The sequence below is a fragment of the Phasianus colchicus genome, chromosome 1 (assembly GCF_987193195.1).
Source record: "Phasianus colchicus chromosome 1, bPhaCol1.hap1.1, whole genome shotgun sequence".
Taxonomy (NCBI): Eukaryota; Metazoa; Chordata; class Aves; order Galliformes; family Phasianidae; genus Phasianus; species Phasianus colchicus.
In genome coordinates this window covers 140,236,607-140,262,569 of record NC_143436.1, presented here as the reverse complement: position 1 = coordinate 140,262,569, position 25,963 = coordinate 140,236,607, and the positions used below count along the sequence as shown (strand labels likewise).

The following is a 25,963-nucleotide window of genomic DNA, read 5'->3' as shown; positions in this document are numbered from 1 at the left end:
TACTTACACACACACAGAAGTGTAATTCTTTTTCCAGCTGTGAAGTATAATAGTTTTTCTTCTGGCTCTTTTGCCTTACTGTCCTTTTCTGTGAACACATCACTTGGGTTACACTCAGGCAAGAACTTCTCAGTAGTAGGAGATCCCAAATCAGCTGCTATCTTTGTTTCAATTTCAATTTTGCTTCTGAAATAAAGTCTTTAACACAGTAGGAGCATTTCTCCACAGCTCCCGGTTTTCATGATGCTGGCTGATCACACAGTTCATTCAGAAAACGTATTATACACTTTTTATTTCTGGTAACCCAAGCACAGTATTTTACTTCTCTGAGGGTTTTTTGACTGTTGCCCATTGTCTTCTTTGTGCACACAACACACACTTCCCTACCCACTGTACAACATGTAGAGTACCAGATCACTTGGAGAACTCCCTGTATTAGAGTCACATTAACATTCAGTCTTCTTTTGTGGTGCTAGTGATTCCTGTTGACTCACATTATGCAGAACACTGGCTTTAGTATCCAAGGAAAGTGCTTCTCCTTTTTAATGTTCATATATGTCTGTATTACAGGTGAGCCAGATTTTGGAGTTTAGGTCACAACTGATTCAGCTAGGCAAGACAGCATGACACAGTCCTTGAATCATATAATCATACAATGGCCTGGGTTGAAAAGGACCTCAAAAATCATTTGGTTTCAATCCCCCTGCCATGAGCAGGGTAAGAAGACCTTGGAATGAGAGTAACAAAGCCCCTTTTGGATTTCCCCATCCCATCAATTTACCAAGCAAGTGAAAGGATTTCCACAGAAATAAATTTCCTGGAAATTCTTGTGACTTTCCTGCGCCCTTTTGCTTCTCACTTATCTCCCAGTGAAAATAACCAGTACACCTGAACTCTGTGTCACTGAACCCAACCTCATCCCTTAATGACGGACACAAAGCCTCTTGTCACGTACCAGACAACTTCATCACCATCATAAAGAGTTATACTCTTGGCTGTGAATTCCTGCTGCTGCATGTGCTAGATTCCATGGTTCCATGAGTTTTTCCAGTCTGTGCTGTTTTTTATTAAATTTAGATAACTGAAACATCAGTTATGTTTTCTTTATTAAGCTACAGTGGCAAGAAGCATGTTCAAAACTGTCCTTAAAATCTCACAATGGCAGAAAAATCCTTTCTCCACAGAAGTTTCCTTATTAAACATTTTAAACCAAATCTCATTATGCTGATCTTTGTACAGAAGCACAATTGTGACTATTAACTACAGTGGTAACAGTTTAACCCTCACCTTCTTCTAGCAACAGAGGATCTAGATACATGACTGTTGAAAATAACAGTTTAAGCCAGACACTAAAAGAGCAATGGGATGCATCACAGAAAAAAATGGGCTTTTTTTTTTGCATTTTGACCAAAGATAAAAGTTATTTACCACTCATTTCCTATTTTATCCCTTTTTACCAATCCCTTGCTTTCAAGGGGAGAGCATTATAGTGCTAACATGCTTTGCTACATTTATTCTGCTAGGAATAGTTGGTAGAGCTGGCAAAGGGGAGGTTAAATTATTTCTCACTTCCCCTACCCCTGTCTACCCCCCATCCAGAGGAAGGCAGAAGGAAAAAAGGAATTGTTCTTCTCAATTGCACATCCGTCCCCTGTCTCCTCCTGGAAGAGACAGCTATTTCTTATCTTGGCTGTTTTACATCATCGAAATGTAAAAGGAGAGTATGAAGGAAGGAAATGAGAAAAAGACAGAGAGATCTCTATGCTTAGGAACATTGGAGGGAATTTCTTCCTATGTACCAGAAGAAAGAAGGGTGGGGTGGTGGTGGTGACAGGAATGCTGTAAGTAATGAAGAGCTAGAAAACCTCCACTGACAGAAAAATAAAAAATTTTGGCGAATAGGTGATCTTTGATCCACTATCTGCTCCTCAGGCATTTCAAACTGCACTTCAACAAAATTTTCCACATTGTTTCAGCCTTCAAACTTCATTCAATAGTGATTGACCTTAGAGAACATAAAGATGTAGCTGTATGCATTATTCATGCCTCAAAGATACAAAGGAAAGAAAAACATCCTTTCTTCACTATTCTAAGATACACTGCCCCTGGAAAGGGACTTAAGGCTACAGTCAGTATAAATTATGCTATTTGGTAAACTTCAACAAATGACAGCAGGGTTAACTTAGCCTTCCTGCTGAAGATCTTACTGGAGCACTCTTCTGAGAAGACACAAACAAATGTCAGTTATCTCTTTTGGAAGAAGCTCTGTTCAAAGGACAAGGACTTGAAACATGAGGGAAAAACTTCAAAAGATCTGGAGCTAAACACCCAGAAACTCAAGAGTACTTCTCTGAAGCTTATCTGAACTACTTGATGTCCTGTGAAACAGTACCAAAAATGTTGTCCAGGCAGGCTTTCTGTGGTAATTTCAGCTCTTCCTTTCAGGCTGGACATTTGATCTGTTTGGTAGCAGTTCTTCACCTCTGCAACACTGAGAGTGTGGCATGAGAAAGGGAGCACCAATAGCTTACAAAACTCCCATTACCAAGTGCTAATCAAGCACTTCAAAGGTCAAAATTCTGCATTCGAATGCTGCCAGAGAAGCAATGGGAGCTTAGATAAATATGGTTGACTTTTCCTGTGAAAGAATGTGATGTGAACAGCAGCCCTTTCCTCCTGCAGATGAGCAGTGTTCTCCAGAATCTGGAGAAAGAACCACAGCTGTTGGCATCTGCTAGCAAGGAAGGGGAACTACATGAGTTGAAATGGACTGCATGGTATCAGGCTAATTCAAAAATTTGTTTTCTAGAATTTGGGCCTTTCTGTTAAAAACATCAAAGTTAAAGTATAGAAAATGGCGTGTACAAATATATTTGTAAAAACTTGGGTAAATTCCCTGTGCCTGATGTATCTGGGATAAACTGTGGTCTGAATAAGCTCTTCTAGTCCTGAGGAGCAGAGAAATGAGTATACATGGGGAAAAAGATTCCAAGAAAATTCTTTTTTTTTTCTTCTTCAGGAAAGAAGACTTAATTCAGTGAGAGCATTCTGTGTGGCTGAGACTCTACGTGGATGCTTGCCTGGCTGCACTTTCTGTAAAGGAACAGAAACACCACGGGGCCTGCTGTGAGGTAGGCTGAAAAGACCAGAGCAGGGAGTTGTCAGGAAGCTGGCTGCCAGAGCAGTAGTCGCAGCTAGCAGCAACTCATGGCAAAGCCAGCAGTGGAGCTCAGCCCAGCACATGGCGCACAGGGATTAGGGTTGGAGTGGGATGGACTGCAGACGGTGCCCACCTGCTGTGACCCGGCACCCTCCCACAGGGCATCAGGACTGAAAGGCAAAGTAATTCACCTCACAGCTCCTGCGGACAGCTGGATGCTGCCAATGTGCTTTGTGATCGCAGTTGTGCTTCCTGCTGTGGATTACTTACGTTTTCCAAAATGACGTATGATTAATTGGGAGGTAGAAAGAACAGGGAAGTGTAAAGATTTATTTATTTAAGCCCTTTCATTTGATTCATTGTTCCTGCGGAGGGAAGCACTGCTCAATAAGAGTGTAATTTAGATTGCCAGATTTCTGGGTGGAGGCTCAAACTGCTGGTGTTTGTTTGGCTCTCTGGTGTTGTTTTTTCTGGTGAGGAGAGTTAAAAATCAATGCTGACCTATATTGCTTCTTGTCAGAGGAGTTCCTCTTACGTTGAGTTCCTTGCTGGGTTAGACATCATCTCTCTTCCTGAATGACGTTGGTTCCAAAGAACCAATGCAGACAAGCAGGTACCAGATCTAGAAGCATAACTATCTCATGGATGTGAAGAAGAGCAATTTATCGTCAGGACAGTTCAGCCAGGAAAAACTGCTATTACAATTGAATTGTCTAGTCACACTTCTACCAGTAGAAGAAGCTATGGAAATTGAGAAAAGCACAGACTTTGCCTTTTGAGCTTTACCTATACAAGAAGCTTTTGTCAGCAAGAAATAAATTCCAGTGAAAACTGAAATTCCAAAGGAACATGTTCTTTTTGGAAAGCTAGCTGAGAAATGCCGCAGAATCTTCTACTTTCCCATAATAAAACTTCCTCGACCTCTAATACCAGAACTATCCGTTCCTCCAAGTGCAGAACACACCAATAAAATATTTATCGTCTCAGAAAGACGTTGGCAGTGTTTTTCATACCATGCACATTCTGACTCTAGAAGTTCTCAAGAGCTGATTGAGGGTGCCTCCTAGACAGCTGTCAAAAGCTGGGCCAAGAGTGTTTAGCACACCACAGGAGGCGAAAAGCCCACAGTAGAACTGCTGCTGATCCACACCACTCCAGGCATGCCCCACCGCATGTCCATTCCGCCATCATCCTCCACCTTTGATAAAGATATCCTCCTTATTAGGGCATTAGGAAAAGGGTCTGGGCCAGAGGGCAGTGGGCATGGAACACGCTGCCCAGGACAGTGGTCACAGCCCAGAGCTGCCAGAGTTCAAGGAGCGTTTGAATATCACTCTCGGACATAGAGTTTGGATTCTGGGTGGTTCTGTGTGGAGCCAGGAGTTCAATTCAATGGTTCTTGTGGGTCCCTTCCAACTTGGGATATTCTATGATTCTGTAATTCTTTGCCTATGTTTCTCTAGTAGCTCCAAAAGCATTTATTGTTTCTAATTTGCAATCCTGAAACAATCTTACCTTGTTTCATCCTAAAGCACCTCTCCTTCAGTAGGGCAGCACCCCCAGTACACATTTTGTGGTGATTCGGTCCCTTAGCTGAGGATATGTACTTGTATTAGCACTGCTCTCCATAGTGCTCTTGTCCATCTTGACTAAAAAACTCTAGCTGCAATTGTATCATCTGAGGAACTCAGTGAAGTTGGTACTAAACCAACTTCCGTTATGCTCTTTCTTCATAGTATATTATGCTTCCTCTATTAACTTTTAAGCTGAAATTTCAATATAATGCCTAAAAATGCTTTCTGTTATAGGTTTTTATTTTTATTTTTCCTAGTTCTTGGGCCCAAATAGCAGAAATTGTATGTGGTAGGAGACAGCAGCAACATTATCAAAACACATAAAAGTCTTTGATCAGCCAAGGCAAAGCTTGGAAAGAGTAGTTGCACTGATGCTATATGTATATATGTATTATTGGTACAAAACGTATACTTTGATTTGAAAGAAGAGATTTCACAATGTTGACTACAAGTTTTAGCCCTATACATACAAGTAAGTGACATACTCTCTATATAAAAATGAAGTAAAAATCAACGGTATCAAAATGACAGGTAACTTGAGTTAATCATTTCTCCTTCCTAAACACAAAAATCATAGAAAGACACCCCTTAGACATTTTTCACTGATGTTCACTATGCATTTGAAATACATCTCATTTTCTTGAACCATAAAAATAGCAAACACCTTCAGGAAAAAATAATGAAGAAGTTTTTTTTTTCCATGCCTCCCTGTTGATGGAAGGCGCCTGTGTTCCATGACATGTCCTCTGCCCCTGGGAGGCACGATGAGCTCAGGAGTCCTGATGAGCCTGCAGGCTGAGGGAATAGAGCTGCAGGCCATGAGGTTTGGCAAAGCTGCTACAGTCTGCAATGTACAGCTGGAGCCTGGGGACACTGCTGCCTTCTGTGAGATGGCTTGCCAAGTGAAGAGGCGTTTCAATGGGTGGATTTGGTATCCCTTTGCTTTCTAACTTCATTGAGATGTCAGAAAGAAATTTGGCCCTATTTCAACTGAGTTTTTTTACTTTTACAAGCCTGACTAAAGGAAACTTGGTCTAGAAGCCCTCTCCAACAGATACAGGTGTCCCCTAACATACATATCACTGTAGATGTGCTTGTGCCCCAGGGCCATGTGGAGCACTTGTTAGCTGTCACAAAGAGTGCAATGCCTGGGTCAGCACTGCTGCCAAGCACAAATTCCAGATGCTGAGACACAGGATGTAACAGAAGACAAAGGAGGCAGTGATCCCTCCCAAGGAAAGAAGTCGTTTCATTAAATCCTTCTCTGCACTGAAGTTCTTTTCTCCTCGTATTCAATTGCTCCCGTTCTTTAGGACACAGCAGCACCGACCACATTAGGAAACAGCATGTCACAAAGTGTTGGGAGCAGGTTCCTGGCTAGTAATGCTGAAAAAATTTGAATGTTTCTCTCTTTCTTGCCCATTTGCAAAAGAAGGAATGCTGCTGAGAGCTCTCAAGCCTCTGTTATCTCTCTGTGACCGATCCTTGGAGAACAGCCGGCAGCTAAATAAACTTTCCAGGATGGCTGAATATCAAATAAATACAGTTGCCTGGACTAGAGAACAGCACCACTATGTCTTATCTTCTTATGGCAAAACAAATTAGCATATTCTTCATTCCCTACTTGATAAATGTAAGCAGACACAAAGGGTATCTGGGGACATAACATCATATTCTTCTATTTCTTATAGTTAGTAAAGCTAAAAGATCTCTGTAAGCACAGCATATCCTAAACTAAGAAATACATAGATTGCAGAAAGGTTTCTGGAACTTAGTTTTGTAATTAAATAATGGGAAAGATAATTCCTTTCATCCTTCCTGTTTTCCTACAATTCTGTCAGCAAGTAAATGGAAACAAAGTTGTAGTTAAGAAATACAACTGAATAATATCCAAGTTTTTTTAAAAAGAAGAAACTACTGAGCTGAATGAGACTGTACTTCAGCATTAAAGTAGTATGACGTAAGGGTTTCTCTGCTTTGCCTGGATGATGGCAACAATGCTTGTCCTCATAGGGTCCTTTGAAGTCACAAAATTGAACTCACAAATTTAAACCTGTGCAATTATTTCTTCCATCCTTCCACATATATTCTCACACCCACAGCACACAAATCCACCATCCTTGCCTGGAGCGACAGGTACTCTATAGGCTTCTTTGCAGCATGTTTCTCCAAGAGGTAATGGCAGGAGTGAGTACTTGTAATTTTGCCTACACATGGACAGTGACTAAAAATGGGTAGAACTGGAAGACAACACCTCCTCAAGGTACACGTGTATCACTTTCAAATACATACAAGGCTACTGAAAACTAAATAGTCTGGGAAAAACACGTGAGACTGAAGTAGAACAAAAATAGGGATTCTGTCCATTTGGGTTGAAAAATAACAGTGCTAAACATTTGGCTTCCTAATGCAGTCTCAGTCATGAAACAGACACCAAACCAGCTGGTTTGTAGGTTGAGTATCAGAGATGAGTTCTGTCATTTGTGTCAGCCCATGAAGGCAAAATGTTCATCAGCACTAGTCCTGAGCCTTGTGTATGGAAAAGCTACAACAATAAAGCAGTTAATTCAGAATATTCATGCCACATAAGTGCCCTAAAGTAGAGGTAGTTGTCATGGGAAGGCTAGGTTGGAGGGAAAAGTGGGATGACTTGCAAAAAGAAGAATTAGGAAATCTAAAATCTCAAAGAGCACATTCAGAAAAAAAAGAATAATTTGATGACTACTCAGTGTTCTGATTGCACTAAAAAAAGCAGTCACATAAACTAACTTCTGTCGCTCCTTTTTTTCTTTTTTCTTTCTTTTTTTTTTTTTTTTAAAGCAAAAGTATGCAAAGTGGTTTTAAACTTATCTCTTATCTCTATGCTTACTGCATATGGAATTTTCCAGAGGAATTTCTCTAGCAGATGTTTTTAACTAGAGCCCTAATAGAGGAAATAAATATCAGTGTTGTGACACTATGAACCCAGTTGTCGTTATTAGTGATGGGGAAAGATAACTGCCTGCCCTTAGCAAGAGTGTTCTGGTGGTCTCAATAAAGCCTGCAAGAGAGGAAAACAAGCTGGACTGAGCAGTCAGGGAAGCACAAGTATTGCCTCATGTGCCTTCAATATACAACAACCCCCAACTAGTTACTCAACAAGATTTTAGGAACTCTAGCTATGTATCTGGAAAACAAAATATCTGGAAAAGCCAATTGCCTCTCACTCCATCGGAAACAAAGAATGAGAGGCTGGGGTCCTCGGATCTTCAGGATGGAAATAATTTATGTCACAGAGGAGTTTCTCACAATTAAACTACTGAAGATAGTCACAGTGGACACAGAAAGGCAGGGAGGGAGGAGTGGGAGTTGGCATTCTGTGCTAACAATGTAGCTGGCTTCTTCAAGACTGAAGAGGGAAAGTGCCTGAAGGAAGATATTTAGAGGGAATTCTATAGGGAATTTTGTAATATTTCCTTCCCTCAGTTTTCATATGGAAGGTGACCTGAACTCTTAAAAGTGAAATAAATGCTCCGTGAAGCCTTGTATGAACGAACCTCACGTCAAAAATCTTGCTCTTCTAAGTGCAACTCTTTAAAGAGTTCCTGTGGAACAATTTAATATAATTAGTTCCATGCCATCTGCAGAATGCCTCTACTAACATGCTGCTTTTGCAATACCAGAAGTAAAATTGAGCATGACTGAACTCTTTTCCTGCAATGTCACGTTGCTATACAAATAGCAACCAGCTTCAGGCTATGACACTGTGCTGCCCTTTAGGCCCAGGTTATCCTGCGCAGGGTGGCTGCTTTCTTGGGCCCCTTTGCAAAAGCAATGAATGGACACCGTGGGTGGCAGGCTCCTGTGGTGCTAATGGCCACGGGAAAAATGGCAAGGGGAGGAGGAAAAGGAAAACAAGACCAAGAAGTGGAAAACTATTATATTTCCACAAAGCTCAAAGGGAAAAGATAAACAAAGCACTATTATCTCTTCTGTTGCTGCTTTTTTTTTTTTTTTTTAAATTCATTTTCTCAGTGGTTTTTTTCACTAGGTTTCTTTCATCTCTCTGTCTCCTCGTCATTCTTTAGCAAAAAACTGCCATGTTGAGACACGCTCAGGCTTAAAAATGATTAAAAGAAGCACACTGTACTTATCCTCACAAGTGGCTCTTTGTGATGAGGCATGTCCCTGCTTTCCTGCTGACCACAAGACATGGTACTTAGCCATGTGGTAAAAGCACTTTTCTTCATCTTATATGTTTCCTTCTCCACTGCACCTGTATGTTGCAGAGTAGGGGTGCCACATCTTCCTCTGGGAAGCATTTGAGAAGGCAGAAGATGTCTTACTACAGGTACGTGACCACAGTGCCACATTGCTGAGTTCTGCCCTGCAAGATCAATACAAATGAAAGCCTACAAAGACAAATTGAGGCCAGTTTTTTTCCAAATCTGATTTCTATGAAGCATCTCAGGTTGGATATTTACTCTCGGCACTACTTTTTCTACTGTGAAGGGGAGAACCTTGTATTAATGAGTTTATCAGGTTGACAATTTACAGCAAGTTGGCAACAACGTTTTCAGCTGTTGGCTATCTTTTCTTGGCTTTTCTAAGCAACGAGGAAAAATTCTTGGATTACCAGCAAGCAAAAGGAGTGACCGATGCCTGCAGCATACATTCAGATGTATGAAAAAAAAAATGTAAGGGGCTAGTGTTGGGGTAACAGGTGGGGCTGAGGGTGGTACAATGGGAGTGGGGTTCACGGGTTTCCTAGGTGGGTTCGTGGGTTTCTTGGTGGTCACGTGTCACGATATATAAGTGCTTGTTGCTCAGCAATAAGTTGGCTTACGGCGAAGGAACGCTGGTCATTCGGCTCATCGTCTGTCCCTGCAGTGGTAGTTGATGTTGTGCAGCAACAACTGGTGACCCTGACATGATATGTTGGGTGCTAAGCGTTGGGCACGAGTTAGGTGCTGACCGCGCGAGGCAGTGTGTGCACACGAGTGAGGTGCGCGGGAGCTACGCACAAGTGAGGTGCACGGAGGCCCAGGTGCCGCGTGAGTCAGGCGCGGTGTGTGTGTGCGAGTGAGGTGTGAGAGACCTTGGCCGGCCATGGGGCTCGGTATGGACGAGGTGGGTCTCGCTAAGGGAAGAAAGTACCCTAGAGGCAGAGTTGCGCGGTTCAGCTGCATGCTGGTTCCTTTCACGGTGGTGTTGCTCATTCCCTGCCCTCTCGTCTACTCGGGGTTTTGGGCTGACTACGCAGCCTCTCAGAACGCAGAAATATGTGTTCTTCTTACCGGCTTAAATGACCCGGTTCAGACCTGCACGGTGGCTCAACGCATCGTGCCTCGGGGCACCATGCGCATGGCACCTTTCACATGGAGCCCACACCTAGTGGGTATTCCCGGGTGGAGAGACCATATGAGACCAGTGTGTTCCACGGGTAATTTTTCCATGGTTACTGTTAAGGTGACTCTGCCAAAAGGGTTTACTGCTGCAGATCTCTGGTACGATCCAAGTTCTACCATTAATTATACAGTTGGGACTGCTGCTTCTGCCACGCAGGATGGACAATCCCGATACGTACTGGGGGATGAAAGGCTGTGTGGTTCCTTAGAGTTGTGGTGAAACAGCACTCCAATTATGTCATTCCAAATGCGCCCACCATGGGTCGTTAATGGAACTGTCTGCAATTTCACGATCCCCTGGTTGTGGGTTGGCCCAGCTGGCCCAGCGCCAACACCCCTAGACTTTCTTGCTGGAGACGCTGGGCTTGTGAATGATTTGACCAAGGTGAAAGATAATGACCTGGAAATGGCAAAGTTGACCGTACGAGTTACCCAGGTCACGACAAAGGTTCCCATTCGTTTGCCGGGGACCTGGTGGATAGTCTATGCTTACGGCAAGGCATGGAAGACTGTCCCGGCTAACACAACCCTTGGCCTATGTACCTTTGGGGTACTGCTTTGGCCCGCAGCGCCTACCCGTGGACATGGTGGTAGGGAAAAGAGAGCCTTGACTACCAGTTGTATCTCCGAGTCTTGCCACGAGGAACTCTACCTGCCAAATCTATCCCTCAGGATTTTCCTCAGTTTCTTCACTAGCCCTGTGCTCACAGCTTGGACAATGACCAACGTGCAGAAACTTGCGTGCATTCTTGCAAAAAACGCGAATCGTTCGGCAGCTGCAATTGATGCCCTGGCCCAAGCACTTCATGCTTTAAAAGTTGCTCACGAGGAGGCCATTGACTTTTGGCCTTAGGATCAGGATGCTCTTGGGCGGAGCCAGAAGAAATCACACATTATCGTTGTGTTCATAGTAACGGTTCTGTGGAAAACCTGCTACAACGGGCATAGCAGATGGGTCAGGAGTTGAGGGACACTTCAAAGAAGATTTCCATTGTGGAAAGCAGGTGGTCCTGGGACTGGTCCTGGCTGGGAGGTGTACTGGGGACGATTCTCATGTGGATTGTGATTATTTTGCTAGTAATCTGCTTCGCTCCAATGTTACTCCAGATGCTAAACAGCCTGATCAGGCGGCATCTGATCAGTGCTCACTTCTTGCTGTTGCTGCATCAAGAAATGTAATCATTTGCTTATTACGTTGGGAATGGGGAAACCAGGTTTAAGCGGGGTACTATTACAGGGTCGTATAAACTGTCATAGAGAGAGGGGAGATGTTGGGGTAACAGGAGGGGCTGAGGGTGGTACAATGGGAGTGGGGATTGGCTCACGGGTTTCCTAGGCGGGTTTGTGGGTTTCCTGGGGGGTCGCGTGTCACGGTATATAAGTGCTTGTTGCGTAGCAATAAATTGGCTTACGGCGAAGGAACGCTGGTCGTTCGGCCCATTGTCTGTCCCTGCGGCAGTGGTCGATGTTGCACAGCAACAGCTAGTAATGTGTGCCTGATAACATCTCAACTTATTGGAGAAGGCACGCTTCCTTCCCCTAAACATGGAATGTTTCTTCAATAGTTTTCAGGAGATATTATTATTATAATATAACCATTAAATGTATAGTATTCAAAGAAAAGCTTCCTCCTGTTACCTGGGACAACTCCCAGGAGAACCTGGCACTTGAATGCCTGACTCAGTAAATGCTTATTTTTAGTAGTATAACCATCGTTCCAGCAAATGTGTGCTCTCTGGTTATTTTGGTGGAAGAATAAGTTTGGAATTATTTATCTGCAAGGTATTTTTTTAATAGGATGAAAAAAATTACTTCCCTTAAAAAGGAGACTTTGAAAGATACTAAATTTTGTGAGCTACTAGAATATTAATCAAAGAAGCTCACAGAAGGGATCGTTTCCCATGCAAAATGAATGACATATATTTGACAAGTATGTACAGATAAAGAAAACTTTCTTTGACCAATCCATTAACTTTGTTCCAGTCAAGATAACCCTCCAGGAAATACCTTTTCTATACAGAAAGTAGGACCTCAGCCAAATGGTTTAACTTTATGAAGAGGTTTTAAATAATCAGTAAAGTTGAAACTGCCTAAACTGCATGTTTATTTGAATTACAGCAAAGATTTATATGTGCAAATATATGCAAAAACAACCACTTCCGAAGAAACAACTACTTGGTTGCATGTCACTGTTACAAGGTGGAAGTCAACAAAACAATCTCATGATTTTGAAAACTGTATACTCAGAAGAATAAACAGTCTCCAGTTCTCTTGTATCCAGAGACATGGACTTTACAGCATAATACTTTCTAATGAATTGTAACAGTAATTCCATCTTTTGAAGAACTACTCAAGAACTACTGCACGTTCCACACATACTGCATTTGTTTGTTTCCATTATTTTATCAAGAAAATTCAAGTTAAGTAACGTACAAGCTCCTTGTTCTATTCCCTGTGTCATCCTCAGTAAATGCAATTAAAAATTCTAACTCAGGGGAACTGTTTGTAAATAATGGTAAACAATTTCCTTATTGAATGAGATGACCTCTTTTCCTAGGTATTAAGTATCTCAGCTTGAGTTTCTTTCTTCACACTGTGAAGTCTGTATTAGGAAACAACAAAGTAAACAGCAGAAAGAGAAAAAAGCACCAAGCTCTACGCTTAGGCAACTTAAATAACTTAGCTTAACAATATTCAACTTTTCATCCTAACAAAGCTATAAAGAAAATGCAGCAAAAATATAAAGAGATTTCTGCCTCCTTTCTTGTAGAGCTACAGCCTGCCTTCATGGTGGTCCACATATTGCTGTACTGTGCCGAGTGGAATAATCTACTGCTGACATAGGAGTCACCTTATTATACCCCCAAAAGGAAAAAAAGACTTGTGAATAGGGGTTAAAATCGTACTTCTCACAATTGTGAATTTGACAGTGATCATAATGGCTAGTTGAACTGGATTTACATTCAGGATTTTGTCACCGTGCAGAGTAAAATTACATGAACTAATTTTAACCTTAAAAAATGTCAAGTTAAACTGCCCACAGTACCAGCCCCTCAGCTGCAGCGCAGACACCAAGTAAGATGATGAAATTAATATCATCAGGGTAAAGTTACACTTGTGGAAATAGGCCAAGTGATGAATGACACATACCTAATTTTCTGGATTTCCTTGTACTTGAAAAAAGTCTCAGCTAAAACCTGTCATTAGTATTAGTATAGGACTTTTTTTTATTAACTGTCAAAACACAAGGATCCAAAGCTGAAAAAGATAGGATCATTGTTTAAGTCACCTTAAACTACCACAACTCTCTTATGAGAAAGAAAACAAAAAAAATAGCGGGCATTCATTATACTGTAAAGAGCAGACACACCAAACTTCAGTTATTATTTTCAGCCTAGTACACATAATAGGACAAGAGGGCAAAGGTAGAGATTAAAGAAAAACAAATTCCATCCGTCAGGAAGAATTTTTCACATGAGAATCATAAATGTTGGAACGCTCTATCAAGTAAGGTTAATGAGGCTACAAGCTAGCAGCCAAGGAACATAAAATTAGGTGGCATCATGGGTGGATGACAAAAAAGGAAGCAATTTTGTAATTATCCTGAAGGCAAGAATGCTTCTGATGCTCCTCGCATACCAACATATAGAGCAACATTTGCCTTTCAGTAACATCTGCAAAATCTGATTACATTCCTTAGGGGAATTACACAGCATCAGTGACAGGACAGTCTGGGTCCATGGGTTTTATAAAACATATGTAAGAAGAGAAAGGCCTACTTTTCTTTAATGCACTGTGATTTAAACATTAGGTTCATTTTTCTTATTCACTGTATTTTGCATATTTCCTGTATTAACTCACAGCATTATATAATAAAATAATACGTAAGGAACAAAGAGAAAAATTATTCTTGAAACTTTTTTCATAAAGTAATATATAAAAATTTATCTGCACAACTCCTAGACTTGAAAATGTGCAATATTCTGGTTAGGATTCATGTAAGAAATTACCATGCAACAAAATCAATATAAAGTATCTTAGAAAGTTTTGAACTGAATTCTTGGTAAGTGTTAAGATGAAATTCCAGTTAAATAGATGTCTGGGTTTTGGTGACATCTCATAATGATTATTTCTTCATGTGCTAGTTATAAGTTTTAAAAGTGACTGGAAAAAAGTATAGAATCTTCACTAACGAAGTTAACTGATGTCACAGAGATGGGGCACTAAATAATATAGAAAACAATAGTCTGGATTATAATTTAGGATGGGAGCAATGAAAGTATGTATTAGTTCTGTCCACTGTAAATTCTTAATTGTAAACACAGAAACACTGGGCACACAGAGCAAGAAGGACTGTTCTCAGGTTTTATGTTTTTCCAAAAAGAAGAATAGCAATGTCTTGATAAACTATCATCTCAGCATGGAGTCCCAGTACCATTCCTCAGTGAAAAAGAGACAATACAACATTTGCCCCCAAAGCTGAATGGAAGAGAGATATGGAGGTTAAGCTAAATTGATAGTAACAATATCCGTGGTCTAGTTGTGACTGACAATTTCAAAAACAAATGCATGAGGACCTATGGGTAATGGTCAAAGACCTGAGAAAAAGGCTTCTGTTTAATGACAAATTACAGGGGACTAATTTATGTAGCTTCATTAGCAGAAAGTGATGATAATACTTCACAGGAAACACAGGAAACAAGCAACATCACCAACAGTGGTGGTGATGGTGGAAGACACCATCACAGCCATGACATTCTCCCAGCTCCATGCTCAACCCTGTAACACTCCAAAACAGGTCAAATGCTCTAAGCCGTGTATATATACAGATATCTACACAGTGAAACTCATAATTCTGTGCTCCTAATGTATGTTGCAAAGGTAAAACAAAAGCTTGATGGCAGAATTGAAAGCTAGATAATTTTGGTAGAAATAAGGCTAACATCTATACTTATTTATTGTAAGAGTCATTACGTCCTGGAACAACTTAGCAAGAGTAGTGGTAGATAGTCTGGCATTGAAATATGAGATGTAATATTTCTCTGAAACCTGTACTGTAACTTAAACATGAACTGAACTCAATAAATTCTCATAGCCTGTATTATAAAAATTAATCTTGTTCTAAAGATTCAGTATTTCTCTTTACAACAATTTGTCATATCAGTCATCTGTACTCTAGAATACTCTTTGTATTTTCAACCAATGGCAAGCTACAATGGCAAATGAAAGAGAAGAGACCTAGAAGTTTAATGCAGTAAGTCTAACATAAAAAGTGCAATGTGGTATAGGGTCATGAGGCTAAAACAAATAAAATTCCCAGCTGATAGTTAACATAATCATTATTTAAGTCAAACTCCAGACAAAACTTCACTTGATGAGAAAAAATGGAGGTCAGAAATTTGGGGATGTATTCTGAATCACTCTTTTAGCATCCTGTTCTGAACTTCTGGCTGCTAGAAATAAAAATCTGAACATGTTCATAGCAAAACATTTCTCAGCTCAGAGAGACAAATACGATGTACTACTACAAAAAAACTCAAAGCCAGAAAATGTATATAATGCTAAGTCACTCATTATTACCTGAGGGAGGTTAGGAAAGCAGGACTTCAGTAACCATTAACATGAAACTACATTGTCAGTGCACACAGGCAGCGTTTCTATTAATTGTTACCCTGAACACTTAAATTCAGTTAATCCTATTGTGTGCTGTTGCATCTCTCAGTAACCAACAAAAAATGTTGAAAGCTTACTACCTGATCCAACATGTGCTCAACTCCACTGATTCAAAGGGACTTCCTACAAATTAGCTGAGATCTCACTTTAAAAACTGACTGACAACACAGACCACTTGATAGCACCAGCTTAAAAGAGAATTTTCTGATGAAGTCAGCAAGCTGGTCTACTTAAAAACTGATGGCATGGAATGCCTCTCTTGAAATTGCAGTTAATTATTACAAAATAGTTAAGCCTGGGAGGTATTGTGTCCTCGAAGTATTTAGACTCAAAGCAATTGGTCACAAGTTCTTAACACAGAATCCATGTGATAATACACCAAGATCTCACACCACTATGTCTTTACAAAGCAGGCTGAACATGGTATTTAGAAACATGGTACAAGCTGGGGGCATGCCTAACACAGTGCATGACAATACAGCACAGAGATCCAAAAAGCCATTTTCAAAGGGCCAACTTTGGGCAAGGAATCCTAACATAGTAGGTTGTAGTATGCTCTTTAAAAAAACAAATATAAACTGCTAGAGGGATTCATTAGAAATAAGTTGCAGAAGCACAGAGCCTACTGAGGGTAACTTTCATCATGGCAAACTTGCCACCTGAGTAACCCACAGTGATCAAAATGAGAAGAGAGCAGCATGTTACTGTTGGTACGGAAGGATGTAGCATTCCCTCCCCTGTCACTTTTATGAGTTGAGAGGTATTATGCAATGCAACTGTGGTATGGTTTTATGGGTTTATTTATGGACCTGAATGCTAAGGAGGAGAAAGTGACTAACACCCTGCCTGCAAGCTAAAAGGGAGAATAAGGTCCCTCTCCTGCCTTGCTGCACACCTTCTGTGCCACGTAGACTGGGGGCCGGCTCACCTGCACTGTGATCGCAAGACCAACACCACCAGCATGGACGTGCAGTGGGCCCTGACTTTTTTGAGCTCCCTACTTATCAACCACGGCTTTTGTTTGGGGTGATGTTTTAAGACAGTCTTCTGGGCTCTGCTGCTGTGGAGGCTGATGGCTGATTTAAAACCCAGGCCTGAAGGAGGGGAACTGTGCGGTCAGCCCTTCCAGTTCTCCTGCAGGCTCAGTCCTGCAGCAGGACCCCTTAGGCAGCTGCCCTCTGCTTCTGCTTGTGAAATTCTGGAGCTTTCCCTTTTCACAATTCTCCCAGCTCTCTGATGTCTGACTGCTATTGGATGTGCAGAGATTTTGGGAAGAGACAATCAGATCAAAAGGCCAGAACGCCTTCCTCTGGAGCACAGTCTTTGTGTATGTTGCTCATTTGAAAGACACAAGGGACAGCTGATGTTGCTGCTCAGACCTTCTGAAGAGGTTAACCAGACTAAATCAGAGTTTAATCTAAAATAAGCTCATAAATGTCAGAAAAAGAAGAAATTTCTTCAAACTATGGCAAAACTGAGTTGGTCTTTCATTCAGAAAAGAAAGAAAGAAACAAGCAACCCCCTTGTACTTTGATTTAAATTCAGTAGTTTCTTGCATACATTTTCTTCTTTCATAGGCAAACAGTACTCCCTTTTGGCCTTCTCTCTGGCTGAAACAACTTCAGGGTAATTTGACTGGATGACAAAATGTCAACATAATGCTCCCAGGCCTGTCTTCACTACTAAGAATAGCATTTTTCTCAAAGATTAAGTTCTTGTTTACAGAGAATCTGTATACAGTGAGATGAGAGTTGAAGAATCTCGGGAAACTCTTCAAATGATAATTAAAAAATCCCCGATTTCTTATGTGTAAATTGTTTTGGGAAGATGGTATTTCTGTATAGATGAATAGATTACCATGGGATTCCCCATTATCATGATGAGGTACCATAATCTCGCTGCAGTCTATGTCTAGAGGGTAAATAGTGAGAATACTTGGCATGTGCATTTTTATATCTCTGTATCTCCTCATAAAGATGAACTCATCTCCCATTACGAACTGTGCTATACTATGAGGTTATATGTGTGCTTGTCTTCATGCAATATTTATTCATAAAGGGTTGGTAGGGTCAAGACTAGGAATAAATGGCAGGGTTTGGACTCAGCCTACTTCTCATTTATAACACGATAGCCTTAGCTCAGTTCCTTTCTCCTCATATACAAATGTTAATGATTTTAAGGAAGACAGTGAATGATGACACACAAATAACAGGGAAATTGATCTACAGAAAATGAAATACCTTGAAGAAGTAGTACAAATTACAGCATTATTAAATGGGGATGGTATCCTTCCAGTGAAATAGCTGACAAATCTGGAGTCCATTTCATGGAAACTGGATTCTATATGTAAAGCATTTCCCAAATGCCAATAAGGTTTCTCATTTGGTTACAGTAACTCTGTTGTATATCATTCCTTGGAGAAACAATAGACTAGGTGGATCAAATCATGAAGACCTGCATACCTTCTAAGCAAAACAGGATAATGTATGCACATTCCTGTAGGGCTCCTGTGGATTCCTCGCTCAGACAAATTCAAGACTACGATCCCAATCTTCAAAATGATCTGCAATCCAGCTTCAGGCTACCTTACTAATCACCTATCTACTCAATGGTGACCCGGTATAATACAGTGCCCTACGGGACAATACAAACCTCAAGCAAGACATTAGAGTTGTGAAAGCAGAGCTAAAATTTTCTTGAAGTTCTCCAACATCTTAGACTAGTGAACATAATTTATCAAGAATGGCTCTGATCTTATTCCCACGAAGGCAAGGAATTCTAAGTTCCCCTTCTAACATAGAAAAAAAATCAGAAGAACAGTATTGGTTAGAGCATGCTTCAGATGGATGGTATAGGATGTTTGGATCTTTATTTAATGTTATAAATTCCTAAAAGGAAATTAAATTAAAGAGAAATCTAATTTTTTCTAGATTATTCTCCAATCCCTCAGCCACATGACTTTATTTGGATAACTACTGTTTGGAAAGGATTCAGATATATTTTGGTGCTTGGAAATATTAACATATTCCACTCCTTTGAGACCAATTAATTTATTTAGCACAGAGGAAATTGTACTGATTGCCTTATTCCCTGTGTCACTAAAAGGATGGAATCCCAAGAAGTCCTCTTGATATTCCTTGTGACTGGGGCAAAAGCTAAGCAGACTGTCTTATAGAGGAAGGGTTTTTTTGTGTGCGTGTTTGTTTTTTTAAAGGTAGTTTCAATAGCTCCATAGACAAGACAGAAAGGCTGCGATCTGCAAAATAAATCTGAACTATTGTCATAGAAAAGGAATGGAAAAGTAAGAAGCAGATCTAGACTGGAAACAGACACAATGTGACTGACAACTGATAAGCTCCACTTAACAATAAATGAGGACAATGAAACCCCCTACCTTTGACTTCTCAGTTAGTCATAACTTTATTCTGTAAACAGAAGGTAAAAGAGCACATTTTTCACATTCTCCTCTTCTGACTATTCCTTGTAGACACAAAATCTCTAGGGAGAGGGAGACAGATGGAAGAGATGTGCTGCAGTTCTCATACTTTTCAAGAACAGATCAAAGTGCAGTTCGGAAGTGCAGTCTAAGCCAGAAAATGAGCCAATGCTATATCCTCAAGTCACCATCCTTAGCTTGGGGAGGACCATGCTTCCTAGCATTCTGACAGAACGAAGATGGTTGGTGAATGTTGCAGGGTTTTTTTTTGGATTTCTCTTATTTTGCAATTCTGTTTGTGACCTGTTACTATTTCAGGATATTGACATGCTTATTTTTGTCCATTATTTTACTTACATGACCCAGATAGAGACCAATGGAGTATCACAATGCCATGAAATGTCACGTAATCTTCAAACAGAACTTTCAGGACAGGGTTTGTTTTTCTGCGGTGTTAATTTCCCATTCAATCATGCCACATAGCAATACAGATGCGAAGCGAGCCACAAATATTCAGACTGTTAACTGCTGCCTGCATTTTCTGCATCTCACCATAAAGCAGCTTAGTTCTTCCATTTTGTTCCTATTCAGGTAAAATTACCCAGTACACTGAATTATGCAAGATGTGATTGGAGTCCTGATTTCCAGCCAATTATTTTGAACTGAAGTGTCATAGTCTGAGGCAAACATATTCTGTGTTTACATTAATATATGGCATACTCCTGTGCCCTACTGCTTGACCATCTGCATTGTTTAGCTGCTAGCAAAGGTCCCTTGCATGCTTTTCACTTGGGCTAGCAAGCTTTTGCTTGCTTTGCTTCAGCACTCTGTCAAGACATTTCTCATCACTGTTGAGGGACCATGGGCAGGCTGTAAGGGGCTACCCAGTTTGAAAATGAGAGAGGCTAATTACAAGGGCTAATGACTACTATGGACACGGACAGACTGGGCCAACTGGCCACAAGGGCAGAGAATACACCTGGGACTCTGTGGTTTGCTGTAAAGGACACAGCCAGAGAGGAAGCAGCTTGTGAGCTTCACAGAGTTAAGGGATAACAGATGTGCTGGCTACTTCATGGATGGATACAGCAGACAGAAAATTTGGGCAACTTTATGCCTTCTCTGACTATGCACCTGCAAAAGCACCTGGGGAAAATTCAGCTGCAGTCCCACACTGCAGGGGAAATGCTTAAATTTCCCTGCTTGCTTCCTTCTTCCAGCAAGCGCAACTGAAGGTTTTCCAAGTGTCATGCAGAGCTGCCTGGGCCGTTTCCAGCGAGCTGTTTCTCTGGCTCCCAGCTCAGGGAGATATTCCGGCTTCCCATGCTCCACAGCCCCAGCGGCTATTCCCAGCCCTGTGCGGGAGCAGCATTCCTTTCTGCTCACTCCCTGTGTCATGGCTGAGCCTGGGACGCCCTGGCAGCCCCGGTGGGCAGCTCTGCTCTCCTTCCACAGGAGCTCCCAGGAGCCTCTACACGCATGCGTTTGGAGTGCTGTGAGACCGTGACCTGGTGGCTGAACCTCAGTTGCCCAGGTCAGCGGGCCTGCTGCCCGAATGTAACACTCCTTCCTTCATCTGCTTGTGGTATGCAAAAGGGGGTTGTGCAGGCAGAGCAAGACTGAGCCTTGCAGAAAATCAACACTGTGGGGAGAGTGAGGCAAGGCACACACCAGCGGGACAGAGAACCCTGCTGAGCTCTCCCAGCTCCCCACAACCACCTTAAGAAATTATTTTGCTCCCCACAGCTGCAAGGCTGTGGCTCTGCAAGCACAGGCAGGACCTGAGCACGTTATGGGCAGCACATTACTGATTTGTACAAATGCTTTTTTTTCCCCCCACTTTTTATTTTTTAATCCCCCCCCCAGGTTTGTTTCCACCCCCATGTTTCCATAAGTTGGCCATGCAGTGAGAAGGCTTGTGTCCTACTGAGCCAGAGGCTGCAGCCTCCCGAGGATGAAGATGGGCAGGAGAGCACCCAGGTGGCTTTGCCTGCTGCAGCCAATACATGGGCTCTGTGAGCCACATCACACAGAGCACTCAGGTGCTCTACCTTAAAACAGACCTAAAGACCTAAAGACCTAAACAGAAAGAAAAGAAAAAGCAACGATGAAAGCAAAAAACCTTTTGGCAAAGCATGACACATGGAATGGTTCGTGCCGTATCCAAAATACCTCACTGTGCTTGAAATACATTTTTTTTATACAGACTGATTATGTCATCAGAAGGTAATTTTAAACAGCAAAGAATCTTTAAAAGCCTTATGAAGTAAAAAGTAAAGCATAGGTGGAATAAAAAGATCATAACATGGCTTCAACAATCAATAGCAAAGGGAGGTTTGGGCATGATCTCCATCCAAGACCTGCCAAAACCAAGCCAAGCCCTATTTATCTGAATGATCTTCACATGCTGACTTCAGAAAGCTACTTCAAAATAAAGGTTGGGATCACTTAGGCATAAATACAACTCCTGAAATATTCAAGCAAGTGTACATCACTGGTAACAGATGTGATCTAAAAATTCTTCAGAACTTGCACATATAAAATGATTTAAAGGAAACCAAGCACCTGCCAATAACAGAAAGCACAACATAGCGTGAAAGGCAGTTGAGAGGAAATAAAAATGTTGCCATTCATAAAAGTGAGGAAAAAAAGTCCATATTCTGAAATATAAAGTACCTTGAAGAATTTTAAAGATAGACTCTCTATGGCGGATGTAGTAACAGCACAAATCTCTCTTTTTCCAATAGCTATTTGCGGACCCTCTTGGGTTACAGAGCAAAACTCATTTCACAGGATGGCATGACAGTTTCCTTGGAAAGAAAGCAATTATGAGATAGTATGATTTCCTGATCTGCAAGACAACTCTTAGTGCTCATATGAAAGCATTTTCTTCTTGTTTGTTTAATGTTTATTTATGTGTTAAAACAAACGTCCAACAGTGAAAACTTTAATCTTTGTATTGGACATTAGAATATGGATTATAGTGGTGAAAGAAAGACTTGGTGCTGCTGTGCAGCCTGTGGTGGGAGCAAGCTGTGAGTTGAGCACTGTAGGAAGGAGGCAAGGAGAAGCAGAGCTACCCTCTTGGCCCCTTTGGAGACTGGGTCAAACCCTTTGCCATGGGCAAAGCCCCTACTGCCATCAGCCAGGCCTCTGCCACAGGCACTCCAGCCCCTACCTGTGGGCTGATGTCTTGGCCTCAGCCCATCCCCATGGCCTTGCCCAGCCATTCCAGCAGCATCTGATTGCAGGGACCACCCCTAGCTTTGCCCACCTCCCCACCTTGACTGGCATTTCCTGCTCCTTACTCTGAAGGGCATCATTTTGTACTGCCCCTGACTACAGAAAGCCTCCTCCTTTCTGGGCTACATATCTGCAGAGCTGGCACAAAAATGTGCATGCTCTAGAAATGTAGTAGTCCAGTGAAAACCATAATGGTGAAAAAGTAGAAACTGGGCTGAAAAAAATAAAAATAAAAAATTGAAGAACCAAAGTATGTGTAATTACTCATGCAAGCACCAATTTGCTCATTAGCTTCTTTGCAAGAGCTTTTCTCTTGCTGCAGGTTGTTTCTTGTTTCTATGGGTGGAAACAATGAGATGCCCTTGCACAGTAGTGATCCACACCATCACTTTCTGCCACCCAACAGGCACAAAAAGGGCACATGAAAATAAAGATTATCAGACCTTAATCACTCAAGAAATGTTTGCATGATAAAAATCACATTCTTTCACCATGAGCTGAGTCAAATGCTGATGTCAACTACTTGCTGCAATTTGTAAGAAAATAGCTGTTGAAAAACACCCAAAATGACTTTGAATTTTACTGTTTTTGCTCCTCAGGAGAAAGCAAGGTATTGTAAAGAGAGTAACACATTAGTTTTCTAAAGGAGAAAGGAAAGAAAAGCTGTAGCCTTTGGCAAGCAAAGGCATCATAACTGTAAACTACAAGATCACCTCTGAATCCTCCAAGATCTTGGATCAGTATAATGCAATATGAAGAATGTTCCACTCCTTGCCTTGGAAAAACAAAAGCAAAGAACTGATTAAAAATACCCTAGTTTCATGCAAGAAATTAACTAGTGCAAAAACAAAAAGATTCACTCAAAAAAACAACAAAAAAAAAGTGCTCTAAACCACTGAATTAAAATGATTATAATACATCTGTCAGTTTATACACATAACAGAATGAAGCCACAATGCTGGTTTACATTTTGGCAAAGTCAATTCTGTTTGGACTTATAAATCATTTGTTTTTTTGCACAGAATCTTAAAAAAATAAATGTTAGGTTTAAAGTCATAATGCATAAAGACTTCCCGTGGTGCAATTACTACACAATAAAAGCCAGATGTGCTACTTTTAAAAGTTCATGGAAAAGCAGTGTTAAATTTTGAAACCACTTTGGTTGCTTCCAGAGAAAGGTGATAAAATAAGATGCTTTTATTACATGATAACGTACCATGACAGGATTCTTGTCCCTCAATGTCAACACTTTAACCTCTGAAAACATAGGAAGCCGATAGAACTGCCTCTTCTATCAAATGCGGTGCAGCATGACTATATCACATTCCATTCATAATAAGTCTAAAAAACAGAATCACACTGAAAATATAATTGCAGACATCCCCTGAGCATGCCTCTATCTACTCATAAAACAGAATGAGCAAGGATGTATGTGTGGCTCTCCACTGAGGGATTACGGAGCAGAGACATGCATAAGAACTTCTTTCTCACTGAGAACTCCAGGGAGACACTATATACTGCTTTTGGTGTCTCTAGATCCTGAATGAATAACTTGAACCAGTGTTAGTATAAGCCTCTACATAAAGAGTTGCCTAATTTAATCTACACATAGTAGAAGTAGTTCTTAAATCTACCTAGGAAGACCGATTAATTCATAAGAAATTGGGTCGAATATTGGTTTCATAGGCAGGACAGCAAAAAAGAATTTTATGAAAGCAATTGGGGAATAGCAAGGAAACTATCTTATTGATGAGTGGATGAGCAAAGCAGGCAGCATATGAGAAAGAAAGGACCAGAATAAGGAAGCTATAGAACAAGACTCTGTTTCCATATACATAATAGTTGCAGAGGGTGTTAGTCTACCTGCTGTCATACAGGTGCTGACAAGTGAAATCCTGCCTCTGATAATGGAAAAAACATAAAAATCTCATTTGGGCAGCCAGCCTGCTGCCTGTCTGCAGCATGACACACACACAGACACTCAGGATGGTGACACCACTGCCAGATTCAGGCATGACAGTGTCAGTGGAAGTGAGGGGCTCTGCAGCTGCCTGCATGCCACCTCCTTTGCTCAGGACTCCTCCCAGTTCTTTGGCAGAACTGCCCCTTCTACCCATATTTGTGACTGAACATAGAGTCCTTTCAAACTACCCAGTTACTCTTTAAGTGTCCAAAGCAATGGTGAATAAAGTGATCAGGTATACTATGGTGACACTCCAAATATCTTTTTTTCTCCACATATCATTATTCTGTCCAATTTTCTTATCAAACACCACTGTTACTCAAAGAAAGAAGAACCAAACCACTCTCAGTTAAGCAGGCATAAACAAAGCTTGTCTGTAAGCAACAGAACTGTCTGAAATCACCTCCCTGTAGTGCTGAAACAATGCTGTTCCAAAACAGGATTGCCACGTTTCTCTTGGGGAGATCTCCTACAAGGAGTTATCTCTCAGTGCGTAGGTGCAGAAGTTGATATGTCAGATTAACTTCTCCAGGCATGTCCAACTTGTGGCCCACAGGCTGCATGCAGGCCAGCACAGCTTGCGCTGTGGCCTTCTTCTGCCCCAGGTTATCACAGCAGTGGCTCTGCCCCATGAAGTGGCCCAGTCAGGTCCTTCAGCCCCAACAGAACATCAGTGCCCTGAAACCAGGGCACAGGAGGCAGTGCAGTGCCAACTCAAGTGATGGCAAAGAAGATTATGGATTTTGATACACTGGGTCAACAGAATCCTGTGAAAAGTGTAAGATATGCAGCCGTGCTTTCTGCAGCGATAAAGGAATTTGAGAACAGGCTTCAAGATTGCCAAAAAATTATCAGGTGTTTTTTTTTTTTTATTTGATACTCCATTCTCAGATGACATTACCTGTGAATTTTCAAATGGAATGTATGGACTTGCAATGAAAAATTTGACCATCTCTCTTTATAGACTTCTATAAGCCCTCTCTTAGGAGAGAGAAATATCCCTCACTTCACAGTCACACTTTATTCACGTAATCATTTTTTGCAGTACGTACATTTGTGAACAGCTGCTCTCAAGGATGAAGTATAGGAAGAGTAAAATTTCAGCAAAAATCTCTGATGAACACCTGGAGAGCTCAGTGGGAACTGCAACCACTGCCATGGAACCTGACATTGATGCGTCAGCATCACAAAAACACTAATTTTATAAAAAAGAGAGCAATGAAACCATATGTTCTAATAAAAAAATTAAACATTAAAATAAGTTTTGTTACTTTTATACATTAACTGTGTTACATATTTTATGAAATGAATCTTAGTGCATGCATGAACATGCCCAGAAAGGCAGACTGAGTGCTCCAGTCTAGTTTCCATCAGCCTGGAAATCCTGGGTCAACATAAATTGTCCTCCTGCTTCCACCAGACAAAATTTTTGAGATGGAAAGAAACAGAACACACTGGGGAAAACCTGCGTATATGATAGCTGTAGAGCACTGAAGTATTATTTAGAGCATTAGCTTGTGCTAGTTA

The 25,963-nt window shown here is 41.2% G+C and overlaps 2 protein-coding genes across 4 annotated transcripts in view; one reads left to right on the top strand and one right to left on the bottom strand.

Moving 5' to 3' along the window:
- The window catches only part of COL4A2 (collagen type IV alpha 2 chain), a 144,698-nt gene that overhangs the window by 113,935 nt on the left and 4,800 nt on the right, over positions 1–25,963 (bottom strand). The gene's annotated exons all lie outside the window — the stretch shown is intronic.
- LOC149920084 (uncharacterized) lies at positions 8,726–11,872 on the top strand. The gene is made up of 2 exons (XM_090134357.1): positions 8,726–10,332; positions 10,363–11,872. Exons 1-2 carry the CDS (start codon positions 9,823–9,825, stop codon positions 10,972–10,974), a joined length of 1,122 nt encoding a protein of 373 aa, XP_089990483.1. The 5' UTR covers positions 8,726–9,822; the 3' UTR covers positions 10,975–11,872.

What these genes read in the sequence shown, in the direction of transcription:
- LOC149920084 (XM_090134357.1), top strand. Translation starts at nt 9,823, where the DNA reads ATGGGGCTCGGTATGGACGAGGTGGGTCTCGCTAAGGGAAGAAAGTAC. An exon ending in GGCTGTGTGGTTCCTTAGAG is followed by an intron (nt 10,333 to 10,362) that starts TTGTGGTGAAAC and finishes CCAATTATGTCA; the next exon opens with TTCCAAATGCGCCCACCATG.